Source organism: Vespa velutina, chromosome 8 (genome assembly GCF_912470025.1).
Source record: "Vespa velutina chromosome 8, iVesVel2.1, whole genome shotgun sequence".
Lineage (NCBI taxonomy): Eukaryota > Metazoa > Arthropoda > Insecta > Hymenoptera > Vespidae > Vespa > Vespa velutina.
Window position 1 is genome coordinate 7,094,202 of NC_062195.1, and position 20,399 is coordinate 7,114,600.

A 20,399-nucleotide genomic window follows, 5' to 3' on the forward strand; every position below is an offset into this window, starting at 1 on the left:
AAAAAAAAAAAAAAAAAAAGAAACAAAAAAAAGTGCAATATATAATTATATAGTAAGGTTTATTATTATTTTGTAGTATATTTTTTTCCTGATAAATAATTAATCAAGAATGTTTTATGAATAATCAAAATGAAATTTTTCTACATTTATATATACATTTATAAGTAATTTTATAAGATCTTTATAGATAAGATCGTTATAGATATTTAAGTTACTAAAATAAAAAATTTTGAAAGATTGATCTCTACAATAATATGTGTAAATCTAAAAAAATGTACTGATTTTTGAAAGTGATCACTGTTTTTTATATGTGCCTTATATACATATACACATGCGCATATACTTCATGTATTATAATTTAACGAGAAGACAAAAAAGATTAATATTAAGCATAATGACATACTTTCTGTTTAATAATCGCTATGTCGTAACAATGATTTGTGAAGTAAACATATCTTTTTGAAATATGCAAAATTTATATATTTTAACGAATCGATAATATACATTAATAAATTTTTTAATGGATTAACTTATATATTTTAATGAATTAGAAAATGCATAACAGATATGTTTACTGATTTAAGAAGTATTTAATTATTAAACATGCCATTTTTATACAATTATAAGACTTGACAATATTATATTCAAATAAATTCATCCGATTCCTGCTCGAAATTATTTTATTTTCAAAACCAGACATTCCTCTTTTAATTCTTAACTAAAATATAAATTTTGTTTTTGATCCAGTATTAAGAAATTATTCAAAGAAATGATTCTTTTGTGGATAGATTTTTGATGGTTGAGAGAATCAGGTCATAGAAATGTTTATTTCTTTTGTATTGACACCAGCGCTGCGAGTAGACAACGCAAGCGTAATTTAAACTCGCGGTTCCTGTCTGAACTTGTCGTCCCTCCTATCCCTCTCTTTCTTTCTCCCTTCCACCATTGTGGAGTGCATAGAAGCTTTGTTCCTAGTGTGGTTTATAATATTAACTGAAGAAAAGTTTTCTTTCTTTTTGTACGTATTTTTATTTCTTCAAAATATTTAGTAACGTTATTATACATATATAATTAAATATAAAATAATACGTTAATGTATCTGATTAAATTTCTTCGATTTCGTAGACAAAAAAGTACCTGAAAGTTCAAGAAAACTGCTGTTCTGGTTCTTCTACTCTCTTTTTATTATATATCAACACACATTAATCATCCTTCACAAGAAGTGGACTAATCGAAAGAAAAGATACGAATAACGAAGCACACAAGTATTTTTTGATTTTTTAAAACTACACTACTCATCGTAAGAAAGGAAATAGAACAAGAAGTAAACAAAACAATAAATTGGTACGTTGGTAGCTATTCTCTTTGTTTACAAAGAAATTGTTAATACTCGTAACATTTTTTTTTTAATTTGGACGAAATAATATATATATATATATACATACACATATATATATATATATATATATATATGTATGTATGTATATATATATATTGAGAATATTTATGTAGATTATTTAGATGCAGTTGAGTTTATGTTTAATTTAACGTATAATAGAAAGCAGGAAATTCGTTAGTATACTTTCTTTTTCTTAGCTGTTGCATAAATCGTTTATATAGTATACTTTGGATTGATAAAAAATATGTAATTTTTTTCCTTTATAGATTTGAGTCTTCAAAAATTTGAAGATCTTAAATTAATAATAAACATAAATTAAAAATAAACAGTTAAAAAGTTAATAACAAGTATGACAGATGTTATTGAACATGCAGATTTCTCAAACAATTCAATGTCATTCAAATCTTCAGAAAATCCACACGTAATGTCATCAGTACCACCACAATTGTCATTAGAGCCAGGAGTAGACGAAGTTGATAATCCAGATTATCGATTTGAATTGGTTAGATTGCAGAGCTTTGAGAATTGGCCTGTTACATTTATAGAACCAAAAAGACTTGCAACAGCTGGCTTTTATTATGTGGGTGAAGCTGATACAGTGAGATGCTTCGAATGTCGAGTAGAGATACATCAATGGGAACAAAGTGTTTCTGTGGTAGACCATATAAAGCATTCGCAAACATGCCGTTTTGTTAAAAATGTACCGTGTGGTAATGTACCTATTGACGTAGAAACTAACACAATGTCAGTATCAAGATCAAGTACTGAAGATGTTTGCGAATTACGTGATAGACCATTTCAAAATGGATCTGTTCAGAACGAATGTGATGCAATGTCTTCTCTTGAATTACTATTACCAAGTACCACTAAGTTAGCATCTTTAGGTCTTGAAAAGCCAAAGTCACCAGTACATCCAGAATATATAAGCTATGATGCTAGACTGCGTACTTTTGATACATGGCCTAAATCAATGCCACAGAAGAAAGATCAATTAGCAAACGCTGGATTTTTCTATACAGGAAAAGGCGATCAAACTTTATGTTATCATTGCGGTGAAGGTTTGAAAGATTGGGAGCCACATGATGATCCTTGGGAACAACATGCCAAATGGTTTTCTAAATGTTATTATCTTCTAATGGTAAAAGGGCAAGATTATGTGAATATGATAAAAGAACAAGAGAAAGCAGCGTCGTCCAAGGAGGTATATTTTTAATAATTATTTACAGAAAAAAAATTTTCTTTAAAAATATTAATAACTTTGAATTAATTTTTCATTATATTTTATTTAGGAAACAATGCAGATGAATTTACCAAATTTCATTCAAAAGATTCAATCATCTTCAGCGGATCTCAAAGGCACAAAACAAGAAAACTCTAATAATAATTCTGAGGAGAATGGTACAGATAACTTAAATTCTAGGTCAAGTTCCAGTAAAGAAAATTTCCAAGGTGCAAAGGCACATAAATCTATAGACGATGCAAGATTATGTAAAATCTGTTATGATGCAGAACTAGGAGTAGTATTCTTACCTTGTAGACACATGGTTACATGTGTTAAATGTGCACCTGCCATGACAACGTGTGCAGTTTGTCGGCAACCCGTAACATTGACCTTAAGAGCTATTCTTTCATAATCTATAAAATATTTGTATAAATCATGAGAATAATAGCTCCTCTTTTTGGAAATTAACAACACTTAATACTTATCAACATTTGTTTTTTCTTTTTTTTTTTTTCTTTTTTTTTTTTCTTTATGCATTCCAACAAATAATACTGTGAATAGGTGCAAAAAGAAAATTAATGACAATTTAATCACATGGATCTTAACAGAAACTCATACTACTTCCTCAAATAGTATGTTCCGTTTTAATGTTGGATACATTTTAAATTGTAAGATGTAAATATACAAATGTATGATGAGTGTGTTTTACAGTATATCATCTAACATAATCTAACATACGTTGCATTTATACTATAGTCTAAAATTCATGATTTCATGATTTATTTGTTAAAAAAACTTTGGCAGATCGTTTATACATTTTCTGATAACGAACACAAGAAAAAGAAAAACAAATAAATGATATTATTCAAATTAGTTAAGATACAAATTTATTAACTATTATTAAAGATATATTCAAATTTTTTATCTACGTACTTTAGATGACACGAATCATACTGCTATATCTGTATTAGTCCATTGTCCAGTAAGCACGGAAACGATGATGTTATTGAACAATATGGCATGCGATAAAACAAGTTATTTATTGAAAGCCTCGCCCAAAGCGTGATACAGCTTGGCACGCAACGGTGTTTCTAATTCTAAACTCTAGGCCAGTGCCAGTATGACGTAGGCAACAAGGTCAATCATTGATACTTCGTTTCTGATCAATTAGTAAATAGACGATACCTCATTTTATTTATCGGAACACGTATATTTAAAACAGATAACGAATCGTAATTTTTTTTTTTTTTTTTTTATTGTTTATAAGCTAACAAATAATTTTATTCAAAGTAAAATTTTATTATATAATCTGAAAACATGAATTGTACATCGCGTCACAAGATGTACAGATTATAATCAAACCTTCCGGCCATCAACTAACTAACTCGATATCACAGCGAGTATTAATATTGTCTTTTCTAGAAGACATTTTTTATTCAAGAAATAAAAACATATTTCCTTAAAATACGAATTAGAAAGAGAAATAAATAAAGAAAAGAATAGAAACAAGTAGAAATTAAAAAAACGAAGGTAATACGATTAAGAAAATAATTGTTCATCTAAGGAAAAAAGACAAAAAAAGAAAAAAAAAAAAAAGAAATAACGTAGGGCGTTATAAAAAGGATAAAAGAAATTTAAACTATAGGACAATTGGATATTCCGAAGAGATATTTTCTAAAGAATTTTGGCACACGGAAATCTCGATTATAATGCAAAGCGGATGAATAAATATCGTACGAGTTTATGCTCTTATTGCGCGATCGCCTTTAAGGTTACGACCTAGGATATGTAATATTGAGTGGGAAGGGGTGGGGAGAGAGAGCGAGCGAGCGAACGAGTAAGAATCAGGGCGGGGGTAAGCAGCGCGTCATTTCGTGCTAGGACGCCGGCCTGTGTAGATTTTCTGTGTGTCAAGCTTTCTTTTCGCGAGTTTCTTTTTTTTTCTTTCTCTTTCTCTTGTAATAAATCTTTAACAACGAAAAATCATGTCGGTTGTATATAAAAATACAATGAAAGCTCTTGGGAAATATGTGCCTGAAAAACTTCAACCATTTTGGAATCATCCAGCCGGTTAGTAAATTTCCCTTTTCCCTCCCCCTCTACTACTTTTAAATACGTACGGAAACCCTTCAGAACGTGGCACGTGGTTCCTTCTCTTGAATGTGTATATGTATTTGTATATATAACTATATACATATATATATATATATATTAATATTATATCACTCATATTGAAATTATAATCATGATTTATCACTTGAACTTCTTCATATCATTGGGATAAATTAAATAAGTGTCAATGATTATTTGTATCTATATTCTATAAAGCCTTCGTTTATATTATTATGAAAAGCACGAAGAAAAAGAATTTTAATACGAACAATGACATTGCAATAATTTACATTGCGATAATATGCATGAATTCTTGGAACGGCGCGTATTGTAAATCCCACTGTATTTGGTTTTTACATTCTTTCGTTGTTTCGATTTTTTTTTTCTCTGTCTCTCTCTCTCTCCCTCTCTCTCTCTCTCTCTCTCTCTCTAGAGATATGATATATCTAAAAAGTATAAGGAAAAAGTTATTTCTGTATTTATAAAAATAGAACAAAAAAAAAAAAAAAAAGAGAGAAAGAAATTAAACGCGATATCGCATTTAGATATATTTAAATTATTGTCGAAAAAGATATAATCGTTTGAATTTTTGTTTTTGGTATTCTATAACAAACTCTATACCAACGTATATTGTCGAACTTTCTTTCTGAATTCTAACAAGACCGACCGAAACGAAAAGTAGATCAATGCGACGTCTGAGAGTACCTCGGATTTTATTCTAAGATTATTATTTTGAGTACAAGGGAGCACGATTTTTTAAAATGATTCAGTACGACATTAATGCGGTCGAGGATTTTATTAATTTTTATTTATTCCAAAGGCTATAAAATACACTTTCACAAGTATTTCGCATTTAAGGAAAGTTTATAAGAAAAGTTTAATTAATAATAATAATATATATATATATATATATTATATATTATATATATATATATATATATATATATATTCTTCCTTTTTCGACGAAATTTAAATATTCGTAATATTTATGTATCATTTTAAAAAGTCAACATGTCGTAACGTTTGTTCTTTTCAAGCTGCCTTCAAGCTGTCGTTCAAGCTGCCTTCGATAATAAGTATCCATGGGATTTGTGCTTTCAGGACCACAGACCATATTTTTCTGGGCACCAGCTGTAAAATGGGTTAGTAAATGATTTTATAGTAATCCATGGTAATTGCCAAAAGAAATTATCCTGTGACATATGCGATTTTATCGGAGATGCTGCGTGACCTGAACGTGTTCTTGGCAGATAAACTCGGACAATGATAGTCGATATTCAATGAATAAACGGTACACATCTAAATTGTCATCCGATATAAATGAGAAATCGTAACGTTATATTGTCCTATAAGTATTGAGCTATAATATATAATGGTCCTATCATTTTAAAATACATAAGTAGATATGTATATGTATTTTTCAACGATGAGAATATTTACTTAGTGCATTGATAAACTCATATCATGTAAAGACAATAGTAAATAATGATTATTTACACGGAAGTTTATCGGAATACGATTTCTCTTATCCGTATTCGTGATTTACCGGCATTAATATTTAAGCAAATCGATCTTCTTTCAAGGTAATCGCTGGTCATATTTGTAATATACATATACACACATATATATATATATATATATATATATATAGATAGATAGATAGATAGATAGATAGATAGATAGATAAGATAAGAGAAACTATCACCTTATAATCTCCTTAGAATATTTTTTGCATTGAATAGTGAATATTCTTGAAACGTAGAAAATCGTTAGACTCGTTTTTTGTTCTTCCTTTTGTTCTTCTTTTCTTTTTTTCCTTCCATTAGAAAACGGAGTATTGATATGCTCGCTCACGCACATGCGCGTATTATCAATCATCCGTAACGTTTAAGCCGTCAGCGGTGTTCGTCAGTCGTGTTGTTAAAAAAAAAAAGAAAAAAAAAAAAGAAAAAGAAAAAAGAAAAGAAATTAAAAAACATCCGAGAGATACAAGAGAAAATTGGCTTTTTCGCACATTCGACGAAATATACAGCGCATGTTCGTGGTAAAAAGTTAGGCTGACCTAAATAAACTAATATAGGTCGAACTTTCGACGTACGTAACGTCCCACGTACAAGGATCGATTGATATTAATTTATTAGAACGTAGCTCTACGCACACGTCGTTTTAACTCGTTAGTATCCGTTGGAATGAAAAACTTTTGCGATTTCGTAAAACTCATATCGAATTTGTATAAGATAGTTGTTTTATCTGTTTCTTTTTTTTTTTTTTCTTTTCTTTAAAATTTATATATACATACGTCAGTATCGTTTCATATTACAGGGACTTGTGATAGCAGGTTTAAGCGACTTACAAAGGCCAGCCGATAAAATTTCTATTGGACAGTCTTCTTCATTGGCCGTTACCGGAGTCATTTGGACGAAATATTCTTTGGCGATCACACCAAAAAATTGGAGTCTTTTCAGCGTGAACTTTTTTGTCGCGTGTACAGCACTTTATCAAATTTCTAGAGCGATAATGTAAGTATTAATTACGTTATGTTAATGTCGAAAACTTGACTAAATTTACTTTGCCAGTTCACTTTGGATAAATTCTTTTCTGGTTTCAAGGATCAAGGCCGACCGTTTGTTCGTTCATTTGTTCATTTGTTTGTTCGTTCGTTCGTTCGTACGTTCGTTCGTACGTTCGTTCGTACGTTTATACATTCATTCGTTCATTCGTTTGCTCTTTCGTTCGTTTCTTCGTTCGTTCATGCCACAATATGACGTTACATCGTTCGCTTAGAATTTATTTTCAGATACCATATGACAATAGTATGTTCATAAGTTTTACGAAATGAACATTTAGAAATTTACAAATAAACTTAGTTTATCAATTTTTTTATCATAAATATGAAAATATCTCTCTATATTAGTTCATAGATCATCTATTCCTTTTTCTATCGAGAAATATTTCTAATGCATAAACTGATAAATATTTTTAAATTTTCTAGATATCAACGAGAACAAGCAGCTTTAAAGAGTCAATCATCAAAAAGCAGCTAGTAATAATTATCGTGAAATTGCATTCCTAGAAAAAGAAGATATGGCGAGTGTTGGATGAAAACGATTTTTGAGGCGAAAAGAAGAAAAAAGAAAAAAGAAAAAAGAAGAATTAGCATTACGTACGTTGACGTACAAATGCTCGTTGTACAGATTCGAAGTTCAAACGAACATCGATGAAAATTTCGTACGAATATTTAGAACGATATTAAATTTCACATTACGTCGTCGATGCTTTTTGTTTATTCAACGAAAGCATACAGAAAAGACGCGATGATTTATCGATAATTAAACATATAAATATTCATATACATATAAATATATACATATATATATATACATATATATATATATATATATATATATATATATATATACATATATATACATATAATATATACCGAATGCGTGCAGTGCATGCAGATGAATGGTACAAATCGGACCATGTAGACTTATCGACGCGTCGACCACTGTAGGAAGTTGTAACATAAATTACATAATATGAGAACAAGTGTCTACGTTTCTAACTGTAATGTCGTATGTAAAAGATGCCGCAAAATTATTTAATAACCGATCATATACTATATATTGGTTATACATCGGAAATTGTTACAAATAGCATAAGTACAAACGGGAAACCCGATGAACTTAATAAACAACATTCGTTCATCGTGATATAATTTACATTTAATCGCTATATTATATCTATATTATAGACTTGCATTCCCGCATTATTATTGATAATATCGTGCATCATCTTATTGTAAATATATTTATCTTCCTACGAGCTCCTACTCTACCTCCGAAACTACGATTTAAGGATTTTAATTATGACGAATATATTTGACATCAACGTCGGCTAATTCGAAAATATTGTAATAGATGTGTACAAATTCTATACTTTTAATCGACATTGTTGTAATTGATTCTTGAAGATTGTTGAAATAAAGTACGGGTAAAGAAGAAATCCGATGTGGTGGTTAATTCGATTTGTAAAGAGGAATTTATTCACGGCTTACACATTTAACAACATCTGGACATCCCAATTCCATTCGGAACTTGTATATCGATTATTTTAAATAGCTTCGACATGCGATCTTGTACTTTGAACAAGGTCAAAACGCAGTGCGACAAAAGGAAATCTAGGACGTGGTCGATCATTAGAGTAGATGACAAAAATCTGTGAGATAACACTATGTATACATATATACATATATATATATATATTATCCATATATATACTCATATATATATATTTATACGTACACGTGTGTGTGCGCGTGCGCGTGTATATATATATATATATATATATATATGTATGTATGCGTGTGTGTATGTACATATCTTCGAAGAATTTATTTATCACAGTCGTCGAAATATTAAGGTTTTATGAGTCACTCGATCGATATTTTAAGGAGTGAAAAAGAAGGTATAGAAGGTGAATTGGTCGAAAGACGCGCGAGTGTACCGCGCATTAGTTGATATAAAGAGCAACGCCGTGTCGTAACGAATCGATCGATCTCCTAAGCCCCGCCATTTAATTTCTAACTCGGCCGATGATGGCGCTGCTATTGTAAAGGGGGATGCGCGAAGATAGGTGCGCGCACGCACATGCAGTTATCGCAGTTCGTGGCTGCGCGATCGTGAGGACGGTCGGGATTTTCGTCGTCACTTCGCTCAGATCAGACTTCCGCGGCGTAGGTCCTCTTTCCGAAGAAGAAGAGGAAGGAGAAGAAGAGAAAGAAGAAAAGGAATTGAGTTAGGAGATAAGAGGAGGAGGAGGAGGAGGAGGAGGAAGAGGAGGAGGAAGAATTGAAGACGAATACGAACACGAATAGAGACGAAGAATAAAAAGAAGAAGGCAAGACAAAGACAGAAGAACGACGAGGAGAGTGCAACGACTACGAGTCTCTCTCTCTCTCTCTCTCTTTCTCTCTCTTTCTCCCCCCCCCTTTTTCTCTATAGTGTAATCAAGGGCGTAGATAACGCATTAATAAGACGTCTAAAATGTTCTCCGGTTTAACGAACCAAGTTTCAAATTGGATGGGAAAGAAAGCCGACGAAGCTCCAGAACTTCCACCGGAGGAAAAGATTCCACCGGTCGAAGGTGGCGAACTCGTCGAGGGTGAGAAAAAAGACAGGTGAGAGACAATTATTAATGACATTATATTATTGTCTATTTCGTAATATAATTGTGTAATATATATATATATATATATCTAAAAATTATTGTTATACTCGTGTCGTTGACCTGTACCGATCCTTACCATCTCTTTTATTTACGACGTATATATAAAACTAATTTTTTTATGGAAACAAGATAGAGAAAGAAAGAGAGAGAGAGAGAGAAATAAATGTACGAACCTTATAGCAGTTGTGTGGTCTTTCGTTGCGTCGTAGCATGTTAAACTCGATGTTAAAACGTGTCGTGACGTTGCATTACATACGAGTACAATCGTAATATATATTTGTACAGCCATGCTAAACGTCTGTCTATCTGTTTCTGTCTCTGTCTACTGCTGTAGCTCTGTCTGTCTGTTTGTCTGTCTGTCTGTCTGTCTGTCACGTTCATATGAGTATACATGTGAGATTATCGGCAAAAAATTAAAGTTTTCTTTGAAACGATTTGAGACAGCACATATACCGAATACACCAAGAGATATTTAAATATTTCATTTCGTATGCTTAGTTAGACCATATATGTACTTATCGCACGTCCCTTTCTCTAAAAGTGACGGAACAATCTTTCTACGTATATATTTTTGAGATTAGATCGATACTAACCGAGCACTGTACTTACGTAAAGTACTACTATGACGCGTTTCGGTCGAGAAACGAAAAGAGGTTAACTCAGGAAGAAAATGAAATAGCAGATGATACTTTCGAATTTTTATATATATATATATATATATATATATATAAGATATATATTTTTATATATATCTATATGTATCTGTATATGTACGTATGTATATATTAGTTATATATATCTCTATATATATGTATAGAAATGTATATACATATCTGTATATCTATTTGCTATGTGTATGTATATATATATATATATATATATATATATATATATATCTCGATGATCTGAAATTTTCGAACGAATTTTTTCCTTCATTTTTTCTCTATTTTTTTTTTTTCTTTTTTTTTCTGTTATTATTAAATCTATACACAGGTATGTACGTTATTATTAAAAATATTCAAAATATTCGAAATATTTCCTCGATCAATATAAGGAAGGAAAATTCTTTTTTTTTTTTTTTTTTCTACGAGCTTGTTAAAAAAATCTCTTACTTTCTTTATTTGCAACATGCAACTTAAAAATATACATATATATATATATATATATATATATATATATATATATATATATATAAACTACTTATTCGTACTCGAAATTACACGGTTCGATACATCGAACTTTCGCATGACCAAAAATGTCCGCCGGGAAAAAAATCAATGCTACGCGTCGTACAACAATCAATGAAAATGGAGTTTCTTCTCTTTCTTGCTTCCTCTGGTCCCCCCATCCCGCATCCTGACCTCATCCCATCTCACCTCTTTTCGTCGAAAAAACTCCTTTCACGATTTTTTATTTTTTTTAATAGATTTTTTCCTCCTGTCTTTTTTAAAACTTCGATATTTTGTATTATGATAGGATAGAGATGGAGGATAGAGAAGTAAGTAAAATTTTTAATGAATTCTTGCCGATGAATTTGTTATCATTTATATTTTCTTTTATCGATCGACTCGTGATCTTGACATTGGTAAAGTATACTATAATACTCGACAGATCGAAAGAACGGCGAAGTGAGAGAGAGAGAAAGAGAGAGAAAGAGAGAGAGAGAGAGAGAGAGAGAGAGAGAGAGAGAGAGAGAGAGAGAGAGAGAGAGAACGGTGTCCTTTTATCGATTTTTTTTCTAACCTCTGCTCCGGGAAATTATTTTCCTGTGAGCTTTCTTTCTCTCTCTCTCTCTCTCTCTCTCTCTCTCTCTCTCTCTCTCTCTCTCTCTCTCTCTCTCTCTAAATTCATCGTATAACATCGTAGAAAAGAAAAAAGAAAGGAAGAAAGAAAGAAGAACAAGAAAAGAAATAAAGAATAAAAGAACATTGTGTAACATTTACCGGCCAGTTAAATCGTCGCAAAGGGTTTCACGCGACGAACAGGAAAAAGCTTCATTTGCAATGCTTATTTTTATCGCCAGATAAAACCTATGTCGTATACGTCACTCAAATTTATTCACTTATGTATGTATGTGTATATATATATTTATTTATTTATTTATTTATTTATTTAACCCAACGGTTTATATCACACGATCTTTTAACGAATTTTATAGAATCGTAGAATTCGAAAATGAGATCGTCGAACGTATTTCTACTTTTATCGAAAATTCGTATCACGAAGACTGCATGCAATTTCGTTTCTCGATATATCAACGCAAGTATATATTTATTCTCCCTCTCTCTTGCCTCTCAAATCCTCCACCTCTATCCACATCTACCACCCTTATCTTTTTGTGTATGTATGCTTGTACTCGAACGTGGAACGTTTTGAATTGATGATAAGTCTATGAATTTGCCGTTAAAAAATTCCACGTTTGTAAGATCAAACAAGATAATTTTCTATATTATTTTGATATATATATATATATATATATATATATATATATATATATAACTCATATGATATAAAGATTATAATATTATTTGTACTAATATAATTATATTAAAAAAAAAAACATGTATGAGAAATTTTAGACATGAAATAACAGATAATTTTATAACGATAACATATAGTAAAATTGTACAAAATAACAAATATATACACATGTATGTGACTTCAAAGTTGCATGATATTACAAATGATTGATCTTCTGTAATCGAATTTTTTGTCATATCTATATAAAAAATTTTATAATATAGAAATTATAGTATTACTTGTATTAGCGTAATGATACTAAAAAATATATAAGAAATTTTGTATATGATGTGACAATTAATTTTCTTTACGATAAAATACATATATCTAGATATATAAAATATAAATATATTTAATATATCTAGAATTTATTAATAATTATGTAAATGTTATGCAAAACAAATTTGAAAGTAATAGAAAAAAAAAATAAAAAAAAAAAAAAAGAGGAGAAAGAATATTTAGAAATTTGGTCTTGTTTCGATCATAATAGTCTTGATAGGAATAAGGAAATAGTCGGTAAGTGACCGAATACCAGCGTAAAGCATTTTTTTTTTGGGGGTCAATAATCGATTCGATTATGTTAGTATCGACGATATAAGGAAAGGTAGCACCTTAGAGTTGTGCTATCTAGGATTTCCGTTTTTCATGGCTGTAAAGGAAACGATGTCTTCCGGATTCACGTGTCGTCACCTCCTGCAAATCGATGGAATGCTTTCGACTTGGCTTATCGATAAGAGAGAAAGGGAAAGAGAGAGAGAGAGAGAGAGAGAGAGAGAGAGAGAGAGAGAGAGAGAGATCGAACTATCTATTGAACAGATAAGAACACGTGTTCTCTCGTTCTATGTCGTTTCTTGCATTTAAATACCTTCATGTACGTGACCTCCTTAGTAAGGTATCACTACTGCTAAGTAATTGGATAGGATATTTAATTCAAATTTATTATCGTACAAGTTTAATTATTGATACTTTATCTTATTCTATTTTCAATTAAATTACACATATAGGAGAATTGCGATGAATCGAATGAAATATGGTATTATATTTAAAATATTATATTCTATATATAGATATAGACATAGATATAGATATATTATTATATATGGGTCTATGTATAAATACATATATAAATCATTTAAAAATTAATTAAATTATCTATAAAATATATAAATTTATATACGTAAAGTGTTACAAGGAGAAGTGTTCTTCAAAATTATTCTATCAATTTAGTGATTTTTTTATGTTTATGTATAATATGTGTGTGTGTGTGTGTGTGTGTGTGTGTGTGTGTGTGTGTGTGTGTTCATATATATATATATAATATTTATTATATTATATTCTGCAATGTGACTTAATCAAAAAAAAATAAAAAGACCATAGATCTCCGTATCAAATTACAAAATAGTACGATACAATAATTTAACATTATCGAAGAGACATTATTATTGATTTTATATTATTAAATATAAATAAGATATAATAAGGTAATAAGAATAAATTTTTTATTCTATTATTAATAAACTTCCTGATAAAAAGAACATCATGAAGGAACGGAAGCATACCTTCATATATAAATCTCTTCAGTATTTATTATCTCGTATATAAGTAGGTCATGGGATTAGATGATTCATGTGAATATCAAAGAGAAAAAGAGAGAAAGAGATGGAAAGAGAGCAGTACGCAAATGTTATGATTCTTCTATTCTGATATGTGGTTTTTACGTTCACAGTCCCACAAAAGGCAGCAAGTTCGACATGCTGGTTGGTGTAAAATCTCAAATGACTGGTTGGCTCAGTGGTGGTATCCCAGGATTGAGTCGTGGTGGACCGAATGACAATAATACTCACGTGCCATCAACGGAAACGAATGAAATTCAAAATGTACAAAATCCCCAAGAGATCACGACAGAACAAACGAAGGACGACGATGCCAGCAGGTTAATATCAAACAATTTTTATTTTATCTCATCTTATCTTATTTTATTTTATTTTATTTTATTTTATTATATTTTTATCATTCTTTATTTCCTCCATAACTATCTATTTGTTATTTCATTCTGTTACAATCTTTCACATCATCGAAATTGAGTATTGTCATCATGATCATATTATAGAAGAAAAATACTTGATTGTTTAGTGCAACTGGAGGAGCAGATAGTGGTCCTGGTAGTCTAGGAGGAACACCGACCGAGGACAAGGAAGGACAACAACCTTTTGGTGCTGGTAAGTAAGTCATCGATGTATCGATGTCACTCTGTTCTATTTCTGGGATATCGACAACAATGAGAGAAAGGAGTAATCGGAATTGTTGTTCGTCGTACTATGTCTCTCTCCCTCTCTCTTCCTCCCTTTCCTCTCTCTCTCTCTCTCTCTCTCTCTCTCTCTCTTTCTTTCTTTCTTTCTTTCTTTCTTTCTTTCTCTGTCTGTCTCTCTTTATCTTTCTTTTTTTCCTAAATCGACAAGAACTATTTTTAGTGATATAGATCTTTCTTTTCGAAGTGTACTCTCTGAAATATTACTACGAGTTATCGTCGAATGAAAAATATCGAGATAAAATAAGTACATGTACTTACGTACGTTCGATATTATAAAATATTTCTAATATTAAATAAGGAAAACAATTTCTTTTTTTTCTTTTTTACAAATTTTATGTAAATATAATATAGTAACCGCGATTGATAAGAAAGAAACAAATAAATGCGTGATAAGATAGAAATTATTTTTAAATGTTTTTATCATCGATTGTATATCGATTGTAAATCTCTCTCTCTCTCTCTCTCTCTCTCTCTCTCTCTCTCTCTCTCTCTCTCTCTCTCTCTCTCCCCGATCGATTTATATGTTTACTTAATAAACGATTTTAATTTTCGCAAGATATCTGAAAGAGATAGAGAAATCTTGAAAATCTTTTAAGTCAATAATGAAACGAATAGAATCTTTTAATACTGAAAAGTAAACAATACGTTTATGTGTATATATATATATATATATATATATATATATATAATATTTATAAAAAATAGAATATTAATATTTCGAAATAACTTAGGTTTCATTGTTGAAAAGGCGTTAAAGTCAACTCGTATACGCGTTAAAAGGTTTATTATCTGTTTATCATAGTAGAAAGAATAAGACTGAGAGAGAGAGAGAGAGAGAGAGAGAGAGAGAGAGAGAGAGAGAGAGAGAGAGAGAGAGAGAGAGAGAGAGAGAGAAGGCCTCCAGAAATCAAATTAAATGCGTTAAAATGTAGATAATATCGAACACAAACTTTGTTAAAGCTTTAGTTCTAACGCGTATATTGTCATCAACTCGTTTGATCATTGTTTTAAAATGACGTAAATAAGATTTGTTAAACATTTTCAAATTTGGATGAAATGTTAAGTAATCTTTCCAGATCGTTTTTCTTCTCTTATTATCAATAATAGCTCTTTCTCTTTTTCTATCATTTTTCACACCAAAGATGATTTTTTTTTTATCTTCATCTAGATATTTCGCAGGAGATTTCTTTGCTGGAGAATCTGTAGAGAATCTATATATATATATATGCATATTTTTATTTCTTTTGCGTTTTCTTTTCAACTGGGTCACAGTTTGTTATTTCTTCGATTTCTCGAAGTATCTAGATATGATCTTTTCTCTCTCTCTCTCTCTCTCTCTCTCTTTCTTTCTTCCTTTCTCTCTTTCTCTCTTTTTCTTTCTTTCTCTCTTTTTCTTTCTTTCTCTCTTTTTCTTTCTTTTTCTCTTTCTTCTCATTTTCTCGTTTCTCGAAGGAACAGATCCTGTCGTCGAATTTATTTCCTTCGACTCCGTTTTTCAAGTCTTCTCTCTTTCTATTTCCTTCTTTTTCTCTTCTCTCTCTTTTTTTTTTCTTTTTTTTTTTTTTAATCTCTAAAACCAATAACACTTCGCAACACCGAGAATATTTTCTTAAAATACGAAATCGCGTATATGGTTATTGAAGAGGATACTCTTGTGTCAGGCTCGTATGAAGATATAGAAGAAGAAACAGGATGAAGGAGGAGCAGGTTTTGCAGGTTTAAGGAAAATTATCTCGAAAAGTTGCTCTGCCTCTCTCTCTCTCTCTCTCTCTCTCTCTATTTATATTTTTCTCTCTCATCTTCTCTTTTTCTCTTTCGGAATATCATACATACTTCTTGTGGAAAATATTTCATAAAATTATTATCAATTACTCGAGTTATAATTCGATTTAAAAATTTATACATTCTTAAGAATATTTATCAAAAAATTTATTTTTGTGATATGTTAACCACGATAATGGCACTTTTATATAGCTTTTTCAAATATTAATAATGACGTGGGAGTTAAAATTGCATCGAGTTTTGTAATAACTCGCGTATGCACACACACACACACACACACACACATACAGAATGATTTCTCAAGTTATTTATGTCTCTCTCTTTCTCTCTCCTTTATGTGTGTGTGTGTGTATGTGTATGTGTGTACTTATCGATATATCTAATAAAAATAATTAATTATGATTTTCTTTGAATCAATAAAAAATAACTTGTGCTAACAAAGAATTTTTTACGTTCTAAAAAGCATTTATTTTTTGAGCGGTTTTAGCTAAATCATTTGAAACGACATAGAATCCATCCTTTGGTATGCCATGGGAATACGTGCAGTAGTGATCTCGTTATTTCTGGTGTGGTAGTAGTTTAAGTATTCACAGAGGAACTCGTGGAAATCGCAATGCAATCGTTACTGAATTCTCTCGTGTTTGATTCAACGTCATTTTCGAAATTTACTGCCACTAGACGATGGAATGAATAGTCATTGTATTCAGGGATTTTCATTATATTCTTTGTTTATTTTCTTTTACATTATTTATTATATTGTGAATTCGAATCTTCGAAGTTGGTCAAAAATGAAATCGAACTGACAATCCAAAAAAATTGATTATCTCTATTGTATAAATAAGATCTACATTTTTAATTATCAGAGATAAGAACAACAATTTTTTTTTCTCATTAAGTGAAATTATTTTTCCAAATTTTAACATTAAAATTTAGGATGTATCTTCAAATATTTATGCATCTTCAATTGTTTTCATATTATCTTGGGTATATATATATATATATATATATATATATATATTTATATATATACAGAGTGATCCAAATTAAGTGGCAGCAACTTCAGCTTCATGAATTATTAACGAATTTTTATTACTTCTTTTTCTTTTTTTTTTCTTCTTTTTATTTAAAAAAAGCCTTGACGGCTTCTTTTAAATGTAAAAGTGATCATTCTGAATACATGTTTTTTAGATTTGTATTATTAATTAATAAAAAAAAAAAAAAAGAAAAAATGAAAAAATAATAAATAAGTAATAATTAAACTTCGATTTGCAATTCATAAACTTATGAGTTCTTAAGTTATTGCCATTTATTTTTTTATTACTTATATATATATATATATATATATATATATATATACCCCTTTTTTGCATACATTTAGTGATAGTATCATGAAAGGGCAGCAAGAGTGATAAAAGCTTATGTACAATCGTATGGGATTGTTTTATTTCATTTCTTTTTATTCATTTCTTCGGGAATTGCCTCTGTATCTTTTATACATCTTTATCTCTTCTATTCCTTTGTAATATTCCTCTTTTTTTTTTTGGCCCTCTCTCTCTCTCTCTCTATCTGTCTTTCCCTCTCTTTATCTATCTTCTCCCTCTCTTTTTCATTCTGAATTCTCCAGGAGCAGTATCCGCCTATTTCGAAAAAACTTCGAAATAATATTTACACTCATTTCTATATTTTATTCGACGTTTTTATCGGGAGAATCGGAAACACGTTCATCCACTTTAAAAAGCAATACGCTCTCGTCTGGTCTCACTGCGAGATATGAGACCCACGTTAGCAGAGTTGTTTCAATCTCCACCACTTTCATTTTATATGTATTAAGGTCTGATCCTTTTTTTTCCCTTCTTTTATTTCTGTTTTTCTTCCTACTTTTTTATCTTTTTCTTTTTCTTTCTTTCTTTTTCTTCTTCCCTTTTTTTTTTGGTTGGTCTTTCTCTCTAGGGAAATCTGATAATTGTTCACGGGATATTTAATTTAAATTCTATCGCGTGTATCAATCGACTATTTTTTTTTCTTTGTTTTTTTTTCTATAAATAAGATAGAACAATATTTATTTATTTGAAATAATAAACTATATATATATAATAAAAAAAGAGAAAAAAATAGTAAAGACAATGACGAAATGTCACGTTTCAATCGATGACATTGTGTACGCTTAAGCTCTCATATAATGAAGAAGTTTTAAAAAGTAAATACTTAAATATAATACTCACCCTCTTTTGTTAACTTTTTCCTTTCGATCTTTGTTATCTTCTTTCTCTTTCCCTTTTTTCTCCTCACTTTCTTTAAATATTACACTTTTTTTAAATACTAAATAAACAATAAGATATAGTTGATCCGTTTCGAGAAAATCTAAGTAAAGATCGTAGTGTTATAATATAAATATTAAGTAGAGTAAAATCTTGATGGATTGAGAATTCTTTGTTATCGTAGATAATATCTCTTTTTCGTTATTTTCAAATTTTTATAATAGATCCTGACGTGATTTTCTTAAATTTCGAAGGATCATCTTTAAATTATGTCCCTTCTCGTATTATTTTTTCAAATATTATCATCGATTTTGATCGAATGGAATCACTAAAAAAATTGATAAGTATTCCCCTTTGCTTTCACCTTTGAAATTTTAATGGGATTTCATAGAAATATAATGTCTACCAATTCCAATGACCGTATTAAATAAATATTACAAAGAACGATCAGATTTTCTTGTCAACCATTACGATACTCTTTCAACAGAGGAAGAGAGAGAGAGAGAGAGAGAGAGAGAGAGAGAGAGACCAATTTAAGAAGCGAGACTCAAAAAGACATCAGAAAAACGAGGGTGAATGTAGGAGTTGCTCTTTGCGTTTGGATGGTTGTTGCGAAGATGCTACCACCGAGGGGTTACAGAACAAAGTCGAGGGATTTGGCCTTGGCCCGGGATGCCGACCATCTAAACGTATATACCATTCTGAGTATCCGACGATCCCGTATAAATAATGAGAATACTCGTGAATGCCATTTTGGCTTTGGTACCACCCGTCGAGTATGATCTTCGTGGTCTTATCGGTCTTCTGTTTTTGTTATCACAAGAAATGAATTCATTTCGTTATAATCTAAGAATTTCTACGATGGGAAAATAAAAATAAAAAAAAAAAAAAAAAAAGGGAGAGAGAGAGAGAATAAAAAAAAAAAAGAAATGAAGGAAATTCTCTTATTCGTTGGAGATAATGAAAAAGGTTGTACGAAATCATAATCACAAAAGGAAGAAAGAGAAAGAGAGTTAGATAGATATATAGATAGGTAAATAGATAGAGAGCGAGAGTGAGTGAGAGAGAGAGAGAGAGAGAGAGAGAGAGAGAGAGAGAGAGAGAGAGAGAGAGAGAGAGAGAGAGAGACTAAGTCTAATGAGCTGTAGAATGATCGTTTGAGAAGAGAAAGAGAGAATGATTGAGATCAAAGAAAACCTTTGACCTTGGCCCGGGGCGCTAAAGTACGTTGCTACGTTGCTACATTGCTGAGTTGCGTCGATCCAGGATAAAGCAGTTGAAAAAGAAGGAAAGACGTTGATCGGTTAGATTCTCATCGTTTCTCCTCAAGGGATGGAAACGCTGGACTTTCGTAGTGAGTGTTCCTATCTTTCGGAGTTACGATAGTAACTCCGAAAGGAGAGATAGAGAGATAGAAAGAGAGAGACAGAGAGAGAGAGAGAAAGAGAGAGAGAGAGAGAGAGAGAAAATGAGAGAATGAGAGAATGAGAGAATGAGAGTGAGGGAGGCTGGGAGGGAGGGAGAATATCTATGAGAATATAACCAGATCCAGTCAGCAAGTGG

The 20,399-nt window shown here is 30.6% G+C and overlaps 3 protein-coding genes across 14 annotated transcripts in view; all 3 read left to right on the forward strand.

Annotated features, from left to right (window-relative positions):
* Positions 1 to 873: 873 nt before the first annotated feature.
* On the forward strand, positions 874 to 3,494 carry LOC124951285 (baculoviral IAP repeat-containing protein 2-like). 2 transcript variants are annotated; one of them, XM_047499477.1, is made up of 4 exons: positions 874 to 1,018; positions 1,126 to 1,344; positions 1,666 to 2,600; positions 2,689 to 3,494. In XM_047499477.1, exons 3-4 carry the CDS (start codon positions 1,749 to 1,751, stop codon positions 3,031 to 3,033), a joined length of 1,197 nt encoding a protein of 398 aa, XP_047355433.1. In that variant the 5' UTR covers positions 874 to 1,018; positions 1,126 to 1,344; positions 1,666 to 1,748; the 3' UTR covers positions 3,034 to 3,494. The 2 variants fall into 2 exon arrangements, with proteins under 2 accessions (XP_047355433.1, XP_047355434.1); XM_047499478.1 differs by having other exon boundaries at positions 1,810 to 2,600.
* A 965-nt stretch (positions 3,495 to 4,459) lies between these two features.
* On the forward strand, positions 4,460 to 7,883 carry LOC124951286 (mitochondrial pyruvate carrier 2-like). Of its 2 annotated transcripts, none has more exons than XM_047499479.1 (4): positions 4,460 to 4,691; positions 5,835 to 5,875; positions 7,056 to 7,252; positions 7,726 to 7,883. In XM_047499479.1, the coding sequence occupies exons 1-4, from the start codon at positions 4,607 to 4,609 to the stop codon at positions 7,775 to 7,777; spliced, it is 375 nt and encodes a 124-aa protein (XP_047355435.1). In that variant the 5' UTR covers positions 4,460 to 4,606; the 3' UTR covers positions 7,778 to 7,883. The 2 variants fall into 2 exon arrangements, with proteins under 2 accessions (XP_047355435.1, XP_047355436.1); XM_047499480.1 differs by having other exon boundaries at positions 4,551 to 4,691; positions 5,771 to 5,875.
* A 1,514-nt stretch (positions 7,884 to 9,397) lies between these two features.
* The window catches only part of LOC124951284 (synapse-associated protein 1), a 54,751-nt gene continuing 43,749 nt past the window's right edge, over positions 9,398 to 20,399 (forward strand). For 5 of the 10 annotated variants that reach the window (XM_047499475.1, XM_047499473.1, XM_047499474.1 and 2 more), the window contains exons 1-3: positions 9,400 to 9,915; positions 14,212 to 14,418; positions 14,619 to 14,704. In XM_047499475.1, the coding sequence (XP_047355431.1) occupies positions 9,782 to 9,915; positions 14,212 to 14,418; positions 14,619 to 14,704 (427 nt within the window). In that variant the 5' untranslated portion in view covers positions 9,400 to 9,781. Of the gene's footprint in view, positions 9,916 to 14,211; positions 14,419 to 14,618; positions 14,705 to 20,399 lie in introns of all 10 variants that reach the window. The other 5 variants (XM_047499469.1, XM_047499467.1, XM_047499466.1 and 2 more) reach the window with 2 other exon arrangements.